This window comes from Schistocerca piceifrons, chromosome 3 (genome assembly GCF_021461385.2).
Source record: "Schistocerca piceifrons isolate TAMUIC-IGC-003096 chromosome 3, iqSchPice1.1, whole genome shotgun sequence".
Classification (NCBI taxonomy): domain Eukaryota; kingdom Metazoa; phylum Arthropoda; class Insecta; order Orthoptera; family Acrididae; genus Schistocerca; species Schistocerca piceifrons.
The window spans coordinates 159,419,607-159,436,984 of NC_060140.1; the positions used below are offsets into that span (position 1 = coordinate 159,419,607).

Genomic DNA, 17,378 nt, shown 5'->3' on the forward strand with positions numbered 1-17,378 from the left:
TCTTAGTGTAGCAACAGTGAATGACTCATGGTTGCCCAGATGGTCTCCTCTCTCTTCTATGGTTAACTGTCATCCATTGATCTTCATATACATTCATTTCCGTTTCTTGATTTTGTGCCATATATATGATGTGAAAAACATTTTCTTTTCCCATGTTCATGTTAGTGGGTCTTTTGTGTGGTTTTGGTATTTTTTGGTTTTCTACCTTCAGTATATACCTATTAAAATCCCTACATTGCATGACTGCCTCAGTAGCACTGGTACATCAACCGTAATAGATATATAGAACGTAGAAAACAGTTTTGATTGCGCAACGTAGGTTTATTTAAAGTTCACATGTGACGCGTTTCGCCTGTTCTAAGCATTATCAGACACTTGATAAAAATTCTGGCTAATCAAGGCCGAGGTATTGAACTTTTTGCTTCATTACATCACTGATGAAATTATCCCTCCTTGTAACCGACACGTCAAGAGTGATAAGACTCCAAAAGAGATGGGAGGTAACAGGCCACTGACAATGGGTATTTGGCTGTTACCTTCCTGTTTCAGGGACTCATAATTACGTTCGACGCCTCGGTCTTGATTACCTAGAATTTTTATCAGTTGTCTGATGATGCGTAGAACAGGCGAAACGCATCACATCTGATGATAAAATAGACCTATTTTGTGCAAACAAAACTGCTTTTCTGTTGTATATTTCGGTATATTCCTTTGTCAAACTTCTTACACTGTCTTTGTAAGCACCCACCATAATGCTAACGTTATGCCTGATTTTTCCGTACTATTTTCGTTCAGTGTTATGTCGAGGTCAGGGAGATGGCTATCGTAGGTGTCTTTTAGGCCTCTAGGTGTTGGCGTGTACTGGTTGTCGTTCGCAGTTTATTGCATTGCGCCATGAGACGGTGTCACTGGGCCAACACTGTAGCTATTTTACTCCTCTCACTTGGAATTGTTAACTTCACTTTCCAAGATCATGTTTTCTTTATTTCCAGAGCTTCCTGTCCACAAACCAAGTTTCATTACAATGAAATATTCTCTCAAGTTGCTCAGAACATCAAGGATGTCTTCCTTCATCTCTTCTTGTGGTTACGTCCTGTTTCCATTATAATTATGAAGCCCTGAAGAGCACATACGCACGATTCCCTAGCACGAGCACCACTACTCTTCTCTGCCATGTACGATCTCTAGCAGGAGCAAAGAAAATCCGACCTTCGAATGTATTTTCGCACCAACTGCTTAGTTGACATCTGAAACAATGTACAGCAAGAGTGGTTTGTTGCTTTTGGTACCGTTAGTAATAGTTTATGCAATTCATAGACTTTTCACGATACTGTAGCATCATCCCGTTTAATTCAGTTAACTTCTAGACGAAAAGTACAAAACTATACTAACATTGCCGTCAGTATTCTTTTACAATACTTGTTTAAAGGTGCAAGGATGTGAAAGATTTAAGCGACAAATGGTCTCAGTCAGGAAGTTGCTCCCTGAGCAACTTGCAAGGAAAAGTAATTTATAAGCAACAAGTACTACCGTTCGCATATAAAGAGATGAGGCGGAAGTTTTACAGTGAGTTATAGGCTGCGACCAACGTAATGCCTATTGAATTTGGGGCTTTATTGCAAAAATTATATCACACTGCGGCAACAGTTACTGGAGGAGTAACAACAATAAACATATACATAAAATCAGAATCAACATTTAAGAGAGGTGTCACTAAACCGGATGATGGATAGAGAGGGTTGTATGGGCGCACGACGGTAAGGTCCTCAGAGCCCGCCCAATAACAGATTGAGACGGGCGTCAAGAAAATACTCAGAACAGTAAGATAAAACAGAACGTAAAACACCGGAACAATACTATTCGGATAAGAACTTCATCGACATAGAAACAGGACATAACATTGTATAGAGGCGCTAAAGCTGACAGCACAGTAACTCTGCAACAAAAATTCTAAGTTGCAGAAGGAGACAAGAAGGGGGAATGGAAAGAGGGGTGGTGCAGTCGATTTCACGACGGATGGTCTCAACATACTAAGGAATGTATCACGAAACCTGAGTCTGCGACAGATGCCGGCAGTCTAAGGCACAACTGTAGCGCGGAAACCTGCTGCTAAAAAGCAGTCAGAACCAAACGCAAAGCGTTTGCTATAGCCTAGAACAAGCTCTAAGAACGTGCTTGCTCATTGGGAAGCCATTGAAACAACGCTGGCCAGGGAAGGTATGTTCACAGAAGACGTGTCTAGTCTGATACCATTTAAGCTGATTAGAAAGTCATAATCGCAGTATCAACTGAGACGTCTGTGACAATATGTGGTAATCCGAAACGTTCTCGCCTCTATTAGAAACCCTGTTTCTACTCCCGATGGAAACAGAGGAGCGCTCTAAGTTTAACTTGTGTATTTGTGTATTTCCCTGTGGCATCGCAGCTCCCAAAGAGTTAACTGCTTTTTCTTTTCATTTCTTAGCTGGTTTACTCGGGATGGCTCTTACCAATGTTCCACGGAGGTCTAGTAAGCCGTTTGCATTTCATAAGTTAAATTGAGTAAACATGTTTTCTGCGAACGCGCTCTCTTGATATACACTACGTAACACACGAGAGTCACATCAAGTTTCGTAGTATGGGATCGCAGAGCTCAAAAAACATCAACATAACACAACGCGAGAACATCTGTTTATCTTTTGTCGCTTGGCCAACAATAATGATCTTGGTCTTTTGAAGTTGCCAGTTTCGGCACCCACAAAGCGGAAGAATGGCGATTGTTACTCAGGTGTGGAAGACAAACATATGCGCTTGCAGAAGTTTTTCTCTATTTCTTTTTGACGTCTAAAATTCAGTATTAAATCAAAAGATTTTGCTATAATAGTAACAAAGGCACAAAAAAGCTTTTAAAAGCGATCCATAATATATTACGTAAATATATGACGCGCAATAAATATGTAACTCTGTTCTTTAGCAGTGTTAGGCTAGTTAAAGATGGGTTACTTTTCATATTTCGTATAACAATTAATTATTACTTCACTACCTCTTTTGAGGTGTGGATGCGGGACACTTAGGAATGGAGAAGATGACGTCAATCAGAAGAGGCTTATCCTCAGCAATAATGAAACCATGCTTTCTAGGAAGCGTAGCTGCTGTAAACTCGTTATTTTTTAATTTACTTAGTCGTCCCCCGACGTGACGACGCTTGGATCGAAACATTACCATTTAATTGAAAGCGACAACACGTACTTTATTTGTTCCTCATAGGTTCTTTCGTGTCTTCTTTTTATTTTTTATTTAAGTTTTGTACCGCTTCCTGCGCTATAAAAAGAGTAGGTCGACACAGGGGCATAAGAAGATTTCCATATTTACAACTTTATTAAGAAACTTACAAAGGAATTTAAAAAAAAATGGTTCAAATGGCTCTGAGCACTATGGGACTTAACTTCTGAGGTCATCAGTCCCCTAGAACTTAGAACTACTTAAAACTAACTGACGTAAGGACGTCACACACATCCATGCCCGAGGCAGGATTCGAACCTGCGACCGTAGCGGTCGCGCGGTTCCAGACTGTAGCGCCTAGAACCGCTCGGCCACCTCGGCCGGCAAGGGAATGTCCACGAGTTTTGATTTACCACCCTATTTTTCGGATCCCATCACTGAAACCGTTCTTGCAACTAGTGAGCGGAGATGTCAGTCCTCTTGTAATTTCGTGGTTGAAGGCTGAGCATCGACTACGACTAGTCAGTGGATGATGTGATGCTCATCAAATGTTTTAACCAAAGCATCCTAGGAACCAATTCACTACATGCTTAGCGCATCTCGAAAATCTCTTAATACAAGCAGTGAGAAAGAAAATAAACAACTTTGGCGTGCACCTTGTTGGAACAAGAAGGTTACATTAATGTAATACTGGTTTCGACAAGCAAAACTGCGATATATACTTGCGTACCATGAAACAGTGATTCGGAGATCAGTTGAATTATTTCCCCACTTAGCAGTTTAGCAGCAGTACTGATGATGCGTTCCGGTCCCAGCAGAGCGTTCATTGGCTTTGCACAGCAGGCAATGACCACAATATGAGGCGTGGTTGTGAGTGACTGAGGTGAGGAGTCTGAGCAGAACCATTAAGTACTTGAAGAGACAGCGCAAGGGGTCTCGGGCAGGAGTAGCGTGACGAGACTGCGTACAACACTGGGCAGTGAATAGCGTGCCATTCGGTATTGTTCACGGCACAAAGTGGCAAGTTCAGGGACTCACCTGCGAGCTGTGGCTCCTGGGAACGCAAATGGAGGTTTGCTCTTGTTAGACAGTGATAGTGGCTCCTTGTGTCTGGAGGAGGGGGCGGCCACTGCAGTTATGGGACGTGGAAGATAAAGAGTACAAAGAGTCTGCAGAGAGCCGTAGAGGAAGTACATCACGGGAGCAGTTGAGAAAGAGTCAGCTGTATTATACAGAACGGCAAGTTCACGTGGCAGAACAGTGTACTGGACCAATAGCCGATGTCTGCTGGACTCCAGATAAACAGTTATCTGTGTGCCAGATGGACAAATGGCAGCATGTGGAAGTTTCCTTTTCTTCTTTCCTTTGTTACTTTTGTTTGTGTATATAGTCTATGTAGGCTGTTTTCCTTTTAAATAGCTTATCGTTTAGTTATTAATGTGTTGGCGTACGTCTTCGCCAGCACATCAGTCGGCACTAGGAAACATTTCACAGCAGGCCCTGAACTACGAACTCCTGTGACAAGCGTATACCAAGACATGTGTCCAGGCTAGACGCCGATAACGATACATGAGCAGCATGCATGTAGGCTGCCTCCGACCGAGCCGTCTCAATCAGTACCTCAGTAGGTCGCATCAGACCTCACTTCTCTTTGTACCTCAATACGTCGCACTGTGCTCTAGTCTTCCACAGTGATAGTCGTCGCCTCGCACCCTGACTAGCTGTGAGGGAATGTTAGTCATTGTATATAGTTATGAATTGGACACGGACAACATTCAAGAATCAGTACATGTTATTTGGTTGCTGCCAGCCATAGAAATCATTGAAGTACTTCATTGGTTCCTGAAATAAAGTTTATTTTAACCACGTGTACATTTTGTGTTGTAGTGTCTCCTCATCCAGCCAGTATCCATAAAACATCACAAGAGGACACATCCACAACATGTGGCGACGAGTGTGATCTGCAAGTTTTGTTTGCTTTTCAAGTGTTCTCGGTTGGTGCATGGGAGCTGTCGCTACAGTGATTCTAATTGTTCATTTGGTTGCATGTATTACAGAAGAGGAGCTGCAGGGCTAATATATTTCTCTTTTCAGAGGCTATGCACATTGCTTTTCTACTTGTTTCTTCATGTTTTGCTGTAATTTGTTAGCTTTAGAGTAGCTACCCCGCGCCCTCCACCCACTTTCCCTTCGTCTCAGCCCCAGACTCCTCCTGCTCTGTAACTAAATCAGATTTTTCAGTTTCAGAACCAGAAAATCGCTACATTGCAGTCTAGTGTAAAGCATTTGCTTGCCGCACAAGCTGCGTCGGCTGCCCAACAGACCAACCAACCGATCCAACTAACGCTATGAAACAGCTTTCCACCGTTTCGGCATTTCGATGAAAAAGAAGATGAATATCTCGAATATCTCACGCAGTTCCTGGCACACTGTCAAGTTCATCGAATCCAAGGTACTGTGAAACCTCATTATTGCTTGTCCCTCGAAGGAATCTCTGTGTGTCGTCTCCTGATGCACTCTCCTATGATGAAGCAGTAGTTTGTAATGTGACAACGTGCCATTTAGTGAATGTCAGGTATAGTCAAGGCGCAACGGTAGAGAAAGTGGACGCTTATGCCATATCTGGGCCAGAATCGATGGCAAAGTGCTTCCGCCTGGTGGCAGCTAAATTAAAGAGCGCTATACGGAAGACAGTGTCTGCGTTGTGCTGCACCCTGAGAGCGAAATAACAAAATAATTAAACCAAATAATATTGTTAGGTGTAGTAAAAATATAAATGTAATATTACTTTAAAATATGAAAATGACTGTAATTGAATATTGTAATGCTATGGGATGTTTAATTGTAAATAGAGAGCTTGGCCTAATGTAAAAATAATGTTTAGATATGTGTGTGTGTGTGTGTGTGTGTGTGTGTGTGTGTGTGTGTGTGTGTGTGTGTGTTGGAGGGGCGGGGGGGGGGGGGGGAGATCTCCGAGAATGAGAACAGTGTACAGGTTCGCGCGTAATATTGGTGGTAGAAGTAACTTGGCTTAGCTCTGAGGCAGAACATGTGTTATGTGGCGTAAAAGTGACTGCTGGTGTGTGCTACGGTAATGTTACTAACAGACGATTTAGAAGTGAGCAGAAAACAGATATGGACTTCGTTTATCATATGGCTACAAGCTAAATGGACACTAAGGCTTGTAAGACGCGGTATTTCGACGGAGATTGGCTGTGAGCGGCAAAATAGTACGGTTTCTCGCTCTGAGGTACATGGCACGGCATGGTGCAATGCTGTGGTAATTACGACGAATTGCTTGTGCCTACGGCGAGGTGTGAATGGACCAGTAGCCGCATCCTACGTAGTATTGTGATCTCAATAACTGATGAGGTCCACTAGTCAGCTCACTTCGGTAGCTACGAACTGGAAGTTATCTTACAAAAGTATTATTATGGTTGTTATACCGACGCCATTACCAGTACATTTATATTTTGTGAATCAGTTTGAGTAATAGTCAAACCAAGTTCTCTATAGTGTGTAAAGTTTGGAGGCAATAGTAATTTTATGGTTTAAATTGCATTCTCCGAGTATAATCAATTATTTAAAGGAAATAGCTCATTATTACACCATATCCAGTGATTTCTATATGCTGCAACATCAGTGAAAAGTTATGGTGCGTAAGTATTGGCGTAGCTATATTTACAATAGAAAATAGTCGGAATTAACGCCGAAATTGCCTACAGACGTCGCTTCATGCAACGGATATAAGATGCCAGGTACTATGCCACCTTAATTACTATCCAGCTCGATGTGGTGGCTTTTCAGTACATTGCCATAATAAAAAATGGCTCTGAGCACTATGGGACTCAACATCTTACGTCATAAGTCTCCTAGAACTTAGAACTACTTAAACCTAACTAACATACGGACATCACACACACCCATGCCCGAGGCAGGATTCGAACCTGCGACCGTAGCAGTCCCGCGGTTCCGGACTGCAGCGCCAGAACCGCTAGACCACCGCGGCCGGCGTACATTGCCATAGTCAAAAATTACTTGGTTCCGACCGAGCAACGTGATTCTCAATTAGTGTTTTCAGTAACTATATTGACAAGCAGATCTATACTGTTCTTTATTAAGCATTCAAGGAAATTGCTGCCACCACAGTACACATTGTGCCTTCAGCAAAATGCAAACTCAATAACATTAAATTCAGTAATTACAATTTGTGTAGTTTACTTTAACCTAAAACAAGTTCATGAGGCTGTGGTATTGTTTTAAATGAATAATGTCCTCCTGCTAGGCAATATCAAGCATACTGAATTAAGTGCTCCCTGTTCAGTCACTTCAAAGAGATTATCAGTGCTACTAATAATCAAAAATAGACGTAAAAGTAAGTTTGTTATGCGCCTTTATCATTATTTATTCCAAAAATTCCGTGTAGTAGTTGGATCACCATAGGCTGTCTATTCAAACCTATTAAACGCTAGAGCCGCTTTCCGAAAGACCGATGCAGCATGGTCTAATAATAATACAGTAAATTTGGGTAGTGGCATCGCAACTTGCATTAAGTCACTATTACTGAACCGGATCGCTGATAGCTATCAGCGATCGGCTAATTTATCTTTCGTATTTACGGAAAATGATATATGTGAGAGAGGTTAGTGAGCGCAGGGCGAGAGTCTCTGCAAGGGTCTGCAGTAGGGAGTCGCACCTTGGCTGACAATGCGAACGGCCATGCAGTGAGTTCTGGTTCCTCTTGGGACGTGATGGCGTTTGGGTTGCACGGTGTGTGCTTTTATCGTGATTTAGTGGCCTGTATGAGGAAGTAAACACCTTGCTCGAGAGGAATGAGTACGCCGTACGCCGCTGCTTGTGGAGGTTTCAGTACGGGCCTTTTGCATGGTGCAGCGTGCTAGTTGCAACCCGTAAGAAATTAACGAATGACCGTCTCGGTGATTGTGTCAGACGCACGGATGAGATTCATTAGAGGCTGTCCATTCCGGTTTTCCTAGAACAGCACTGAAATCAGCAAAGTGCTGCTATGGTGAGCATAATTTTTATTTGCTTCTGCAGACTACTACGAAAGTGTGTGCCACCTCCTCAAGATTCTTCGGCTGTCGCCAGCCATTGTAGTTAGTCGTTACCCAATTAGAATTGCCTGACAGTACTTATTGATCTCATCTCTGTGTCGGCTCAATCTGCCCCTTCATGTATGAAGATATTCTATGCTCTGTTTTTGTAACAACTTCACGCAGAGAGCGTTTGCTGTATTCGATTTGTCTGGCGTGTTGGTATCTCACGTGTGTTTGTTTACTTGGCGGTTGGAGCCGCGAACTTGGATTCAGTAACAAAATGTTTCCTTGCGACCCCAAATTATTAACGTGGGCCAGCGTAATTCAGTTTAGGTTCTCCTTTCTGTTATTATTGTATTTTAATTGTCAGCAGCCGGCCGGTGTGGCAGTGCGGTTAAAGGCGCTCCAGTCTGGAACCGCGTGACCGCTACGCTCGCAGGTTCGAATCCTGCCTCGGGCATGGATGTGTGTGATGTCCTTAGGTTAGTTAGGTTTAATTAGTTCTAAGTTCTAGGCTGATGACCTCAGAAGTTAAGTCGCGTAGTGCTAAGAGCCATTTGAACCATTTGAATTGTCAGCACCGGCTTCTAATCGTAGGTTTTAGTCTGTTCTAGACTTGTGAACACGCCAACGCTAAACTGGTGGTTTGCGAGCCGACTTTAGTGTACCCGCCAGGTCATGTATGAGATAAATGTGAAGCAGCTCACACTAATTTAGAGTAGAGAACCAAATTTTCAGTTTTTTATGGCCGCTGTAATTATTATCCCTGCAAATTTTGAAGTATACCTATTACTTTGATTCCTTTGTTAAATCTTTTGTATTGTTAATTATTCGGTTAAATACCTTGTAGCCAAATAGCATGTGTTTAAGATAGCCCTTGAAGCCTGTTTCAGAATTTACCATTTAAGTACTAGTTAATTATTGAGTTCTTAATTGCATTTCTTTAATTAGCCCTTCAGGCATCATTGGTCATAGTTGCTATTTCTTAAAATCAGTCCATCAGGCGTTAGTGGTTGCAGTTTGTTATTTATCGTTGGAATCAGCCCTTTACGCGTTGTAGGTTGTTACCAATGTCTTTAAAGTAACAGATAAATTGTAAAAAATCATTAGCTTGAACCGTCAAGGCTAACTTAATGTTAAATAATGTCTGTGTTACCTACTCATCAAATATGTTCAAATAAACAAAAACTGGCGCAGTCCTTCCTTTCATTATTTGATCACGTGCCACCGGTTTGGATACCCCTCCGCGTCGATCAATTACGAACTGCATATTCAGTTCGCGGCAACCATGTTTTAGTTCTTCCGCCGTAAGAAAACCCAGGAACAGACGTACTGTCAGTGGTATACCGATTTAAAAGGACCCACTAGGAAGTGTAAATCAAAGCGTAGTTATGGCCACTTTTATAATGACGTGATGATCCGTGATGCAATCACATACAATGTCCCTGATAGCAGAATTAGAGAACAGACTCTCAAGTACTCAGATCCTTCGCTACATCAAGTGTCGCAAAAATTAGATTAATTCGATGCCGGCGCGATAGCCGCCGATAAATTTGATCAGGTCCCGATTTGTCGGATCGATTCACCACTTGCCCGCGACCGCCCTACTCAGCCGCTACAAAGAGCGCGCACATAAACCCACAGACAGCCTAGTAAACTAGTAGCTAGGCCTGTATATCTAGTGAAGTCTTGCCCTCACTGTTTTACTCGCTGTAAGCGGCAAGACTGCCCGTGGCGCAAAGGGACATATTACTCATGTGGAAAGAAAGGCCATGTCCAGGCAGTTTGCTTGTAACGGCAAAAGAACGCCATTTCTGCCCGCTCTCGCAACAACTGGCCTCATACCCATGCTGTGAATGCAGTGTTTTGAAAGCGGACTAAGGGTTCTAGCAGTTATTCAAGCAAGGTTGTACTCTCATCTCGCCCCAGTGCAGTGCGAAGTCATTACAAAAACTATTTGTAACACTACAAGTTGCTGGCAGTCGTGTTGACTTTCAGTTGGACACAGGTACTTATTAAACTTTGCTTAATCGTGCCACGTACGAAGAGTTAGGATTACTACGCATGTCAAACTCTGGCACGCACGTTACTGTACACAACGGACAGTGTAGTTTATTTGACACTTACAAATCTCACACTAGGACGGTGAAATTTACGGTCTTTCAATCAAGAGGCAGTGAAAATATTTTTGGCTTAGATTCGTTTGACTTGTTTGGCCTTAGCACCCAAGACAATGAACCTTAAGGAATTTCCTGAACTCTCTTCTGATGGAAAATCTAACAATTTCGTAGCGCACTTTACCGTGAAAGACAATGCGGAGCCTAAGTTTTTCGGGCTCAGCACGTTCCCATTGCTTTACGAGACCAAGTAGCTAGAAGATTAAAAGAATTGCAAGAGAATTGTGCGACTGCTCCAGTAGAAGCTAGTATGTGGGCAAGTCTATTCGTTTTGATTCCAAAGCCTGGTCGCATTCGTATTGACTTCTAAACTACAGTCAATTCCCAGACAATAATTGACACGTATCAATTGCTTCGCACTAAGGAACTTATGGACAGGTTGTGTAGACCTTTACTTTTCTAAGATACATTTGCGTAATGCGCATTTGCAAATTCCATTGGCTGAAGAATCACGGAAAGTGTCTGTTGTTAATACACACTTATGCCTGTTCAAGTATTTGCGTTTGGCCTTCGGCACTGCCTCCACCCCCTCCATTTTTCAACGTCTTTTCGAACAGGTGACTGCTCAATTGCTGTTCTGTTCGAACTACCTTGACGATATTTTAGTCTCAGGTCGTACGCCAGAGACACACACAGTCTCATTTGCTTGCAATCCATGACCTGCCTGCCCCTCGCAATGTATCTGAACTGCAGTCAGTGCTGGGCAAGTTGATATGCTACACTCGATTCATTCCGAACGCTTCACAGATAGCGGCTCCATTTCATCGCTTGTGTCGGAAGAATGTGCGTTTCGTCTGGACCAGAAAATGTCACGACGCATTTCAGAAACCGAAAATCGCCTTGCTCAGTGACAGGTGCTTAGTTCATTTTGATCCTGCCAAACCTATGATTTTGCAAGTAGACGCTTCCGTTTTCGATATTGGAGCTGTGCTTCCGTGCAGAATTGGTTCATTGGTTCATAACGCAGACCTACTGCTTTGCCTCAAAGTTGTTAACTCACAGAGCAATTACGCATGAATTGAAAAAGAATTTGTCGCTATTGTGTACGGTGTGACAAAATTCTGTCACTATCTCTTTGGTCGCAAGCTCTGTTTAGTGACAGATGATAAGAGAGATTAGGGCTCGTACAGAGGCATATAGGCAATCATTTTTTTCTCGTTCTGTTTGGAGGTGGAACAGGGGAGAAGGTGCTAGTTGTGGTACGAGGTACCCTCCGCCACGAACCATATGGTGGATTGCGGAGTATGTATGTGGATGTAGATGTAGATAAGGCTTTGCAGTCCTTGTTTCATCCATCAGAGTGGGTCCTGCATGTACTGCTCAAAAATTTCAACGTTGAACTTTGATTCTATCCCAGTATGAGTACAAATTTGTGTACAGGCCTACGGCAAATCATGGCAATGCTGAAGCCCTTTCTCGCCTTCCGATCGGCTCCGACTCTGATTTTGATTCCTCTGACGCATTTTGTTGCCAGATCGATGCGCAGGACTCTGAATTGCTGCAATCTCTTCAATTGCATAATAAAAAAATTACACAGGCCACGGAAGCGGACGCTGATCTGAAATATATTGTAACATTACAATGGCACGTCTTGACTTTGCTCACGAAACAGTATTCAGCAGTAGTGCGCCGATATTTTGCTCGTCGGCAGTATAAGAAAGTGCGATCTTAGTACAATCTGACAGTCGACAATCGCGTGTGCTCATTCCCATAGTGTTGTCCTTTGCCCTGTGATTCTGATGCTTTTGTCCTCACAGAGTCACGGCCTGGCGCGACCATGTGAACTTCGCAGCCGTCCGTTGGTGCCGCCAAGGCAACTACGACGAGCCAATCGACGTCGCGCTCTCGCCTCCCCCGTCACCGCTCACAGACCCGATGGATCTGGACCCACCATAGCCGTCGCCGTCGCTGTCGCCATCGCCGTCATCACCCTAGGAGACGCACTGAGGACTGGACGTATATCCTTAGCAATGTCTTCGGGAAGACGTCCTCTGCTCCCGCAGAGCGAGATGGCGAGTTAAAGCCTGGGGTACGTCGTTCTCTACAGCTATAGTTCCCAGTTCATTCTCTACGTGTAGCTTCCTGCCTCTGCCCCCTTCCCGCAAGTTGTCGTTCGCATCTCCACTCCAGTACACGACAACGGAGCAGCGTTTCGTGGAAAGGAGGGAGGATGTGCGCAAGCCCTCGCCAACACACCGGTCTGCACTAGGAAACATTGAATAGCAGGCGTTGCACTAGGCACGCCTATAGTAAGAGAAAAGCAAGACATTACCCCACAAGATAACGCAGCATCCATATAGACCGCCGCCGACCATGCTGTCTCATTGTTTCGATCAGTACGTAACATCACACTGTGATCTAGTCTTCAGCTGTGATAATCATCGCCTCGCACCTAAGGTACCAGCGAGGGAACGTTAGCCATTGTATATAGTTGTGATATGCGTGGGACAAGATTCAAGAATTAGTACATGTTATTTGATTGCTGTTAACCACAGAACTTAAAACTGGACATCACTGAAGTTAAGTTCTCAAATGGTTCCGGTAATAAAGTGTATTCAAACCACGCATGTATTTTGCGTTGCAGTGAGAGGAAACCGGCCACCCACCAAACAAACTATCCTCTCCTCATCCAGCTAGGAACCACAAAACATTACACAGCCACAACGATTACTAACACATTTGAAAATATGTTCAAATATTACCGTATATGCTACATTTATACCAATTCATGTGCAACATTTGATCTGTTAGTTTAAGTAGATAACATACTAAAAGAAAAATGTAAAATAAAATATAGGCCAGAGTCAGCTGAGACTTGTTAAAACACGAGGCAGCAACTCCTGTTCTGGTGAGTTGGACTTGGTTTGGCGTCTTGGCACCAGAGAAGGCGGTTCAGACGTAACAAAGAAGAAGCGGGAATGTTGCATGAAATCTTCGTCAGTGATGCGCAAGAAGAGTGGTGTTTCGGTTGTGCTTGGAAAAAACACCGATGTGCAGACGACTACGTTTTTCTCTGTTTCAGCGTTCGTGTGTAAGCGTTGTAGTTAAAATGGAACCACAGCAAACCCTATTAGTGTTATCAAAAGTAAGTTTCAGTAGAATCCTGACAAACTTTACCGCCCAGACCATATATTACTTCTGTTAACTTTCCTTAACTGATTTACTTTCGAATACATAGACTTCAGCCCTAGTTACAACCAATGGTCCTAATTATTTCGTCCTTTAGTCAACATTTGAATAGGCTGTCTCCTGTGTTCCAATTGTATCATGACTATTGTCTCTTGTTGGGTAGTGGAATCTGTTTTAGTTTGGGCCTTTTCATCCTTGGATATGGTGCCTTACGCAGTTATACTGTTTTTCTTGTCATTGTTTTAGCTTGTAAACTTTTTTAGAAGAGGGGTTGCATATTGCTCTCTATCTTACTGTAAAACTACTATTGTCGAGAGGCAAGAGTTTTACTAGTTTTGAATGTAATGTTATTTTTTAATTTAATGTGTAATTTTTTAGTCAAAGGAAAGCATTGTCGGTTGTAAGCTGTACGATTCGAACAATAGATACTGTTTCCTTTCAAATAAGATATCGAGCCTGTGCAACTGCGTACACACATGATTTTCGTAATGTGTATTTCTCGAACTGGGCATTGGTCACCTTCCTTGTTTATTAATTTTGCTCATCCTCTCTAATGTGTTGAATTTTTTAATTAATGAATGTATTTAAAACTTATTAAGTAACTGTACCCACACAACCCCTATTTCCTTCCTAAACTACCATTTCCTACATCACACTAACAAGGCTAAGCACCACTATACAATAGCATTGTTTTTACATAGGATGTACCACTTTCAGAATGTCACCAAAACCTATGAACTTTCAGTACGTTCGGAACTGAATATTTAAGTTTGATATTTGTTATCAAATAAAATATTACTTAATAAATGCTAAACGTCTAATTGCTTACTGTTCTCACTTATGTTCAGATCGATCAGTGAATGTTTATATATCTGATGGTATTCATTTTGTCTCTTTCTACACCGATGTCTTTCACAGTTTGTGAAATCTGGTTATAAGTACAATTTCATTTGATTTCAGGCACCAAAATGTAGACGAGCATGTTAACATTTAGTGCACAAAGTATTTCCATTACCTGCCGATATTAGAGGTTTTAGTACTGGTCCGATTGTGGTACAATCCATCAACTTTACCTGTATCGCTCTCATTAATCACTGCAAGAAATCAGTGCTTGATTCATGTCCGAACGGAGGGTCCGGTACGACGCATCAGAGGCTGCACTGAAGTGAATTCTTTTCCTTGTATTTCCCATGCTGAAGAATCCGCTGCATTGTTACATTTTCAAGCACACATTGTACTCTTCTGAGACAGTAACGTGATTTACGACGCCAGAACCAGGAGTAACAGAACGGCCGTTCTCAACGTAGCGTATTTAATGAGTTGAAACTATGCAAAAATTCAGTGCACTATGGTTTCGTTGAAGTATGAGAGATAGACCCTTTGCCTCCCCGATTGTCCAACAGGAGCCAAGTGCCAGAAAGGGAACGCAGAACGTCGCACCCTGTGGGAGAAATACTGCACGACAAACCAGAACATTCAGAGAAAACTTCCTGGCAGATTAAAACTGTGTTCCCGACCGAGACTCGAACTCGGGACCTTTGCCTTCGCGGGCAAGTGCTCTAGCACTTCTGGAAGGTACGCAGGAGAGCTTCTGTAAAGTTTGGAAGGTAGGAGACGAGATACCGGCAGAAGTAAAGCTGTGAGGACCGGGCGTCAGTCGTGCTTCGGTAGCTCAGATGGTAGAGCACTTACCCGCGAAAGGCAGAGGTCCCGAGTTCGAGTCTCGGTCGGGCACACAGTTTTAATCTGCCAGGAAGTTTCATATCAGCGCACACTCCACTGCAGAGTGAAAATCTCATTCTGGATCCAGAGAAAAGTTTGCAATCTACGCAACTTACCCCTCAGCATACAGAAGGTGGCTGCGCAGGTGACTCCTGCCAGCAGAGCACAGCCCACAGCGGTCCAGCGGCGGCCGAAGCGCGCCGCGCAGACGTGGACGACGCTGCCCGAGGGAAGCTGGACAGCGCCCTGCGCCACCACCGTCAGGAAGGGATTCACGCCCACACCACCAGCCAGCAACACCAGCGAGAACTGTGTCAGTAGGTGCGCAGACCTGCTGGAAGCAGTGTGGCGTCTCAAAGTGGATAGCATACTCTCCGGGTCATAGCTTCCAAAAAATGGTTCAAATGGCTCTGACCACTATGAGACTTTAACATATGAGGTCGTCAGTCCCCTAGAACTTAGAACTACTTAAACCTAACTGACCTAAGGCCATCACACACAGCCGTGCCCGATGCATGATTCGAACCTGCGACCGTAGCAGTCGCGCGGTTCCGGACTGAAGCGCCTAGAACCGCTCGGTCACAGCGGCCCAAGTTTCATCTCTACCTATTATTTGGAATGTTTGTTTCAATTGTATTACATTGTTCCTGAGCCATATGTGACTCACTCACTTGACTGTCCATTACATCATAGTTAATAAAGTTAATTTTCCAGTACCAGGGTCAGTATTAAAGACAGAATTCCCACCTCAAAATAAATCACCATTATTTTACACTGAGGCGCCAAGTCATGGGATACTTCCTAGCAATGTTTTGAAGCTCATTTTTCTGTCGTTGTGCAGCAGCCCGACGTGGGATGGACTCAACAAGTGGTTGTAAGTCCCCTGCAGAAGCGTTGAGCCATACTGCGACTATAACCGTCCATAACTGCGTAAGTGATGCCGGCGATGGTTATTGTGCACAAACTGACATCTCGATTGTGTGCTACAACCGCTCTATGGGATTCATGTCGGGCGATCTGGTTGGCCAAATTATTCGAGCTGTCCACAATGTTCTCCAAACAAATTGCGAACAACTGCGGCCTGGTGACATGGTACAATGCCATCCATAAAAACTCCAACGTTGTTTGCAAACGAAGTCCATGGATGCAGCAAATGTCCAAGTAGCCGAACATAAACATTTTCACTCAATGACCGGTTCACCTGCATCAACGGACTCAGTCGATTCCATGCAAACACAGCCAACACCATTATGGAGCTACCACCAGGTTGCACAGTGGTTTGTTGACAACCTGGGTCCGTGGAGTCGTGACGTTTGCGCCCCACTAGAACAGCACCATCAGCAGTTACCAATCGAAATCAGGTGCATTCTGACGAGGCAAAGATTTTCAAGTCGTTCAAAGTCCAACCGACTTGGTCTAAAGCCCAGGAGAGGCGGTGGAGTCGATGTCGTTCTTTTAGAAAACGCGTTCGTAACGAGTGCTGACACACCCCATCAACGGCATATTTCGCCGCAATGTTCTAACGGATACGTTCGTCGTACATCACACATAGATTTTAATGTTCTTTTTGCACGCAGTGTTGCTTGTGTAATACCACTGATAACTCTACGAAAACGCCGCTGCTCTCATTCGTGAAGTGAATGGCTCTGAACAATATGTTACTTAACTTCTGAGGTCATCAGTCCCCTAGAACTTAGAACTACTTAAACCTAACTAACCGAAAGACATCACACACATCCATGTCCGAGGCAGGATTCGAACCTGCGATCGTAGTGGTCGCGCGGTTCCAGACTGTAGCGCCTAGAACCTGCAATAACACCGTCACCAGATTTCCGTAGTTTGTACTTGTGATGCTGTGCCCCTACGAGCATAATCTGCTACCATCAAATCACGACTTTCCCAAAAAACCTTTAACGTGTTCTTAAAGAGCCAACGAAGGCTAACGAACATCAGACATTTGATTCGGTCAAACGTTGGTCGCTGGTGCATAGGCGTTCGGCTTTTCATCCTCACCAAATCCAGGTCTTGGTGCCAAGGGATTGAGCCATGTGGAATCGCAATTAGCTCTGATAACCTGACGGCATTCTTCCCG

The 17,378-nt window shown here is 43.6% G+C and overlaps 1 protein-coding gene across 2 annotated transcripts in view; it reads right to left on the reverse strand.

Moving 5' to 3' along the window:
* LOC124789786 (solute carrier family 22 member 7-like) overlaps window positions 1–17,378 on the reverse strand; it is a 133,305-nt gene that overhangs the window by 42,887 nt on the left and 73,040 nt on the right. For both annotated transcript variants that reach the window (XM_047257254.1, XM_047257253.1), the window contains one exon: window positions 15,403–15,617. In XM_047257254.1, coding sequence (XP_047113210.1) covers window positions 15,403–15,617 — 215 coding nt within the window. The remainder of the gene's footprint in view (window positions 1–15,402; window positions 15,618–17,378) is intronic.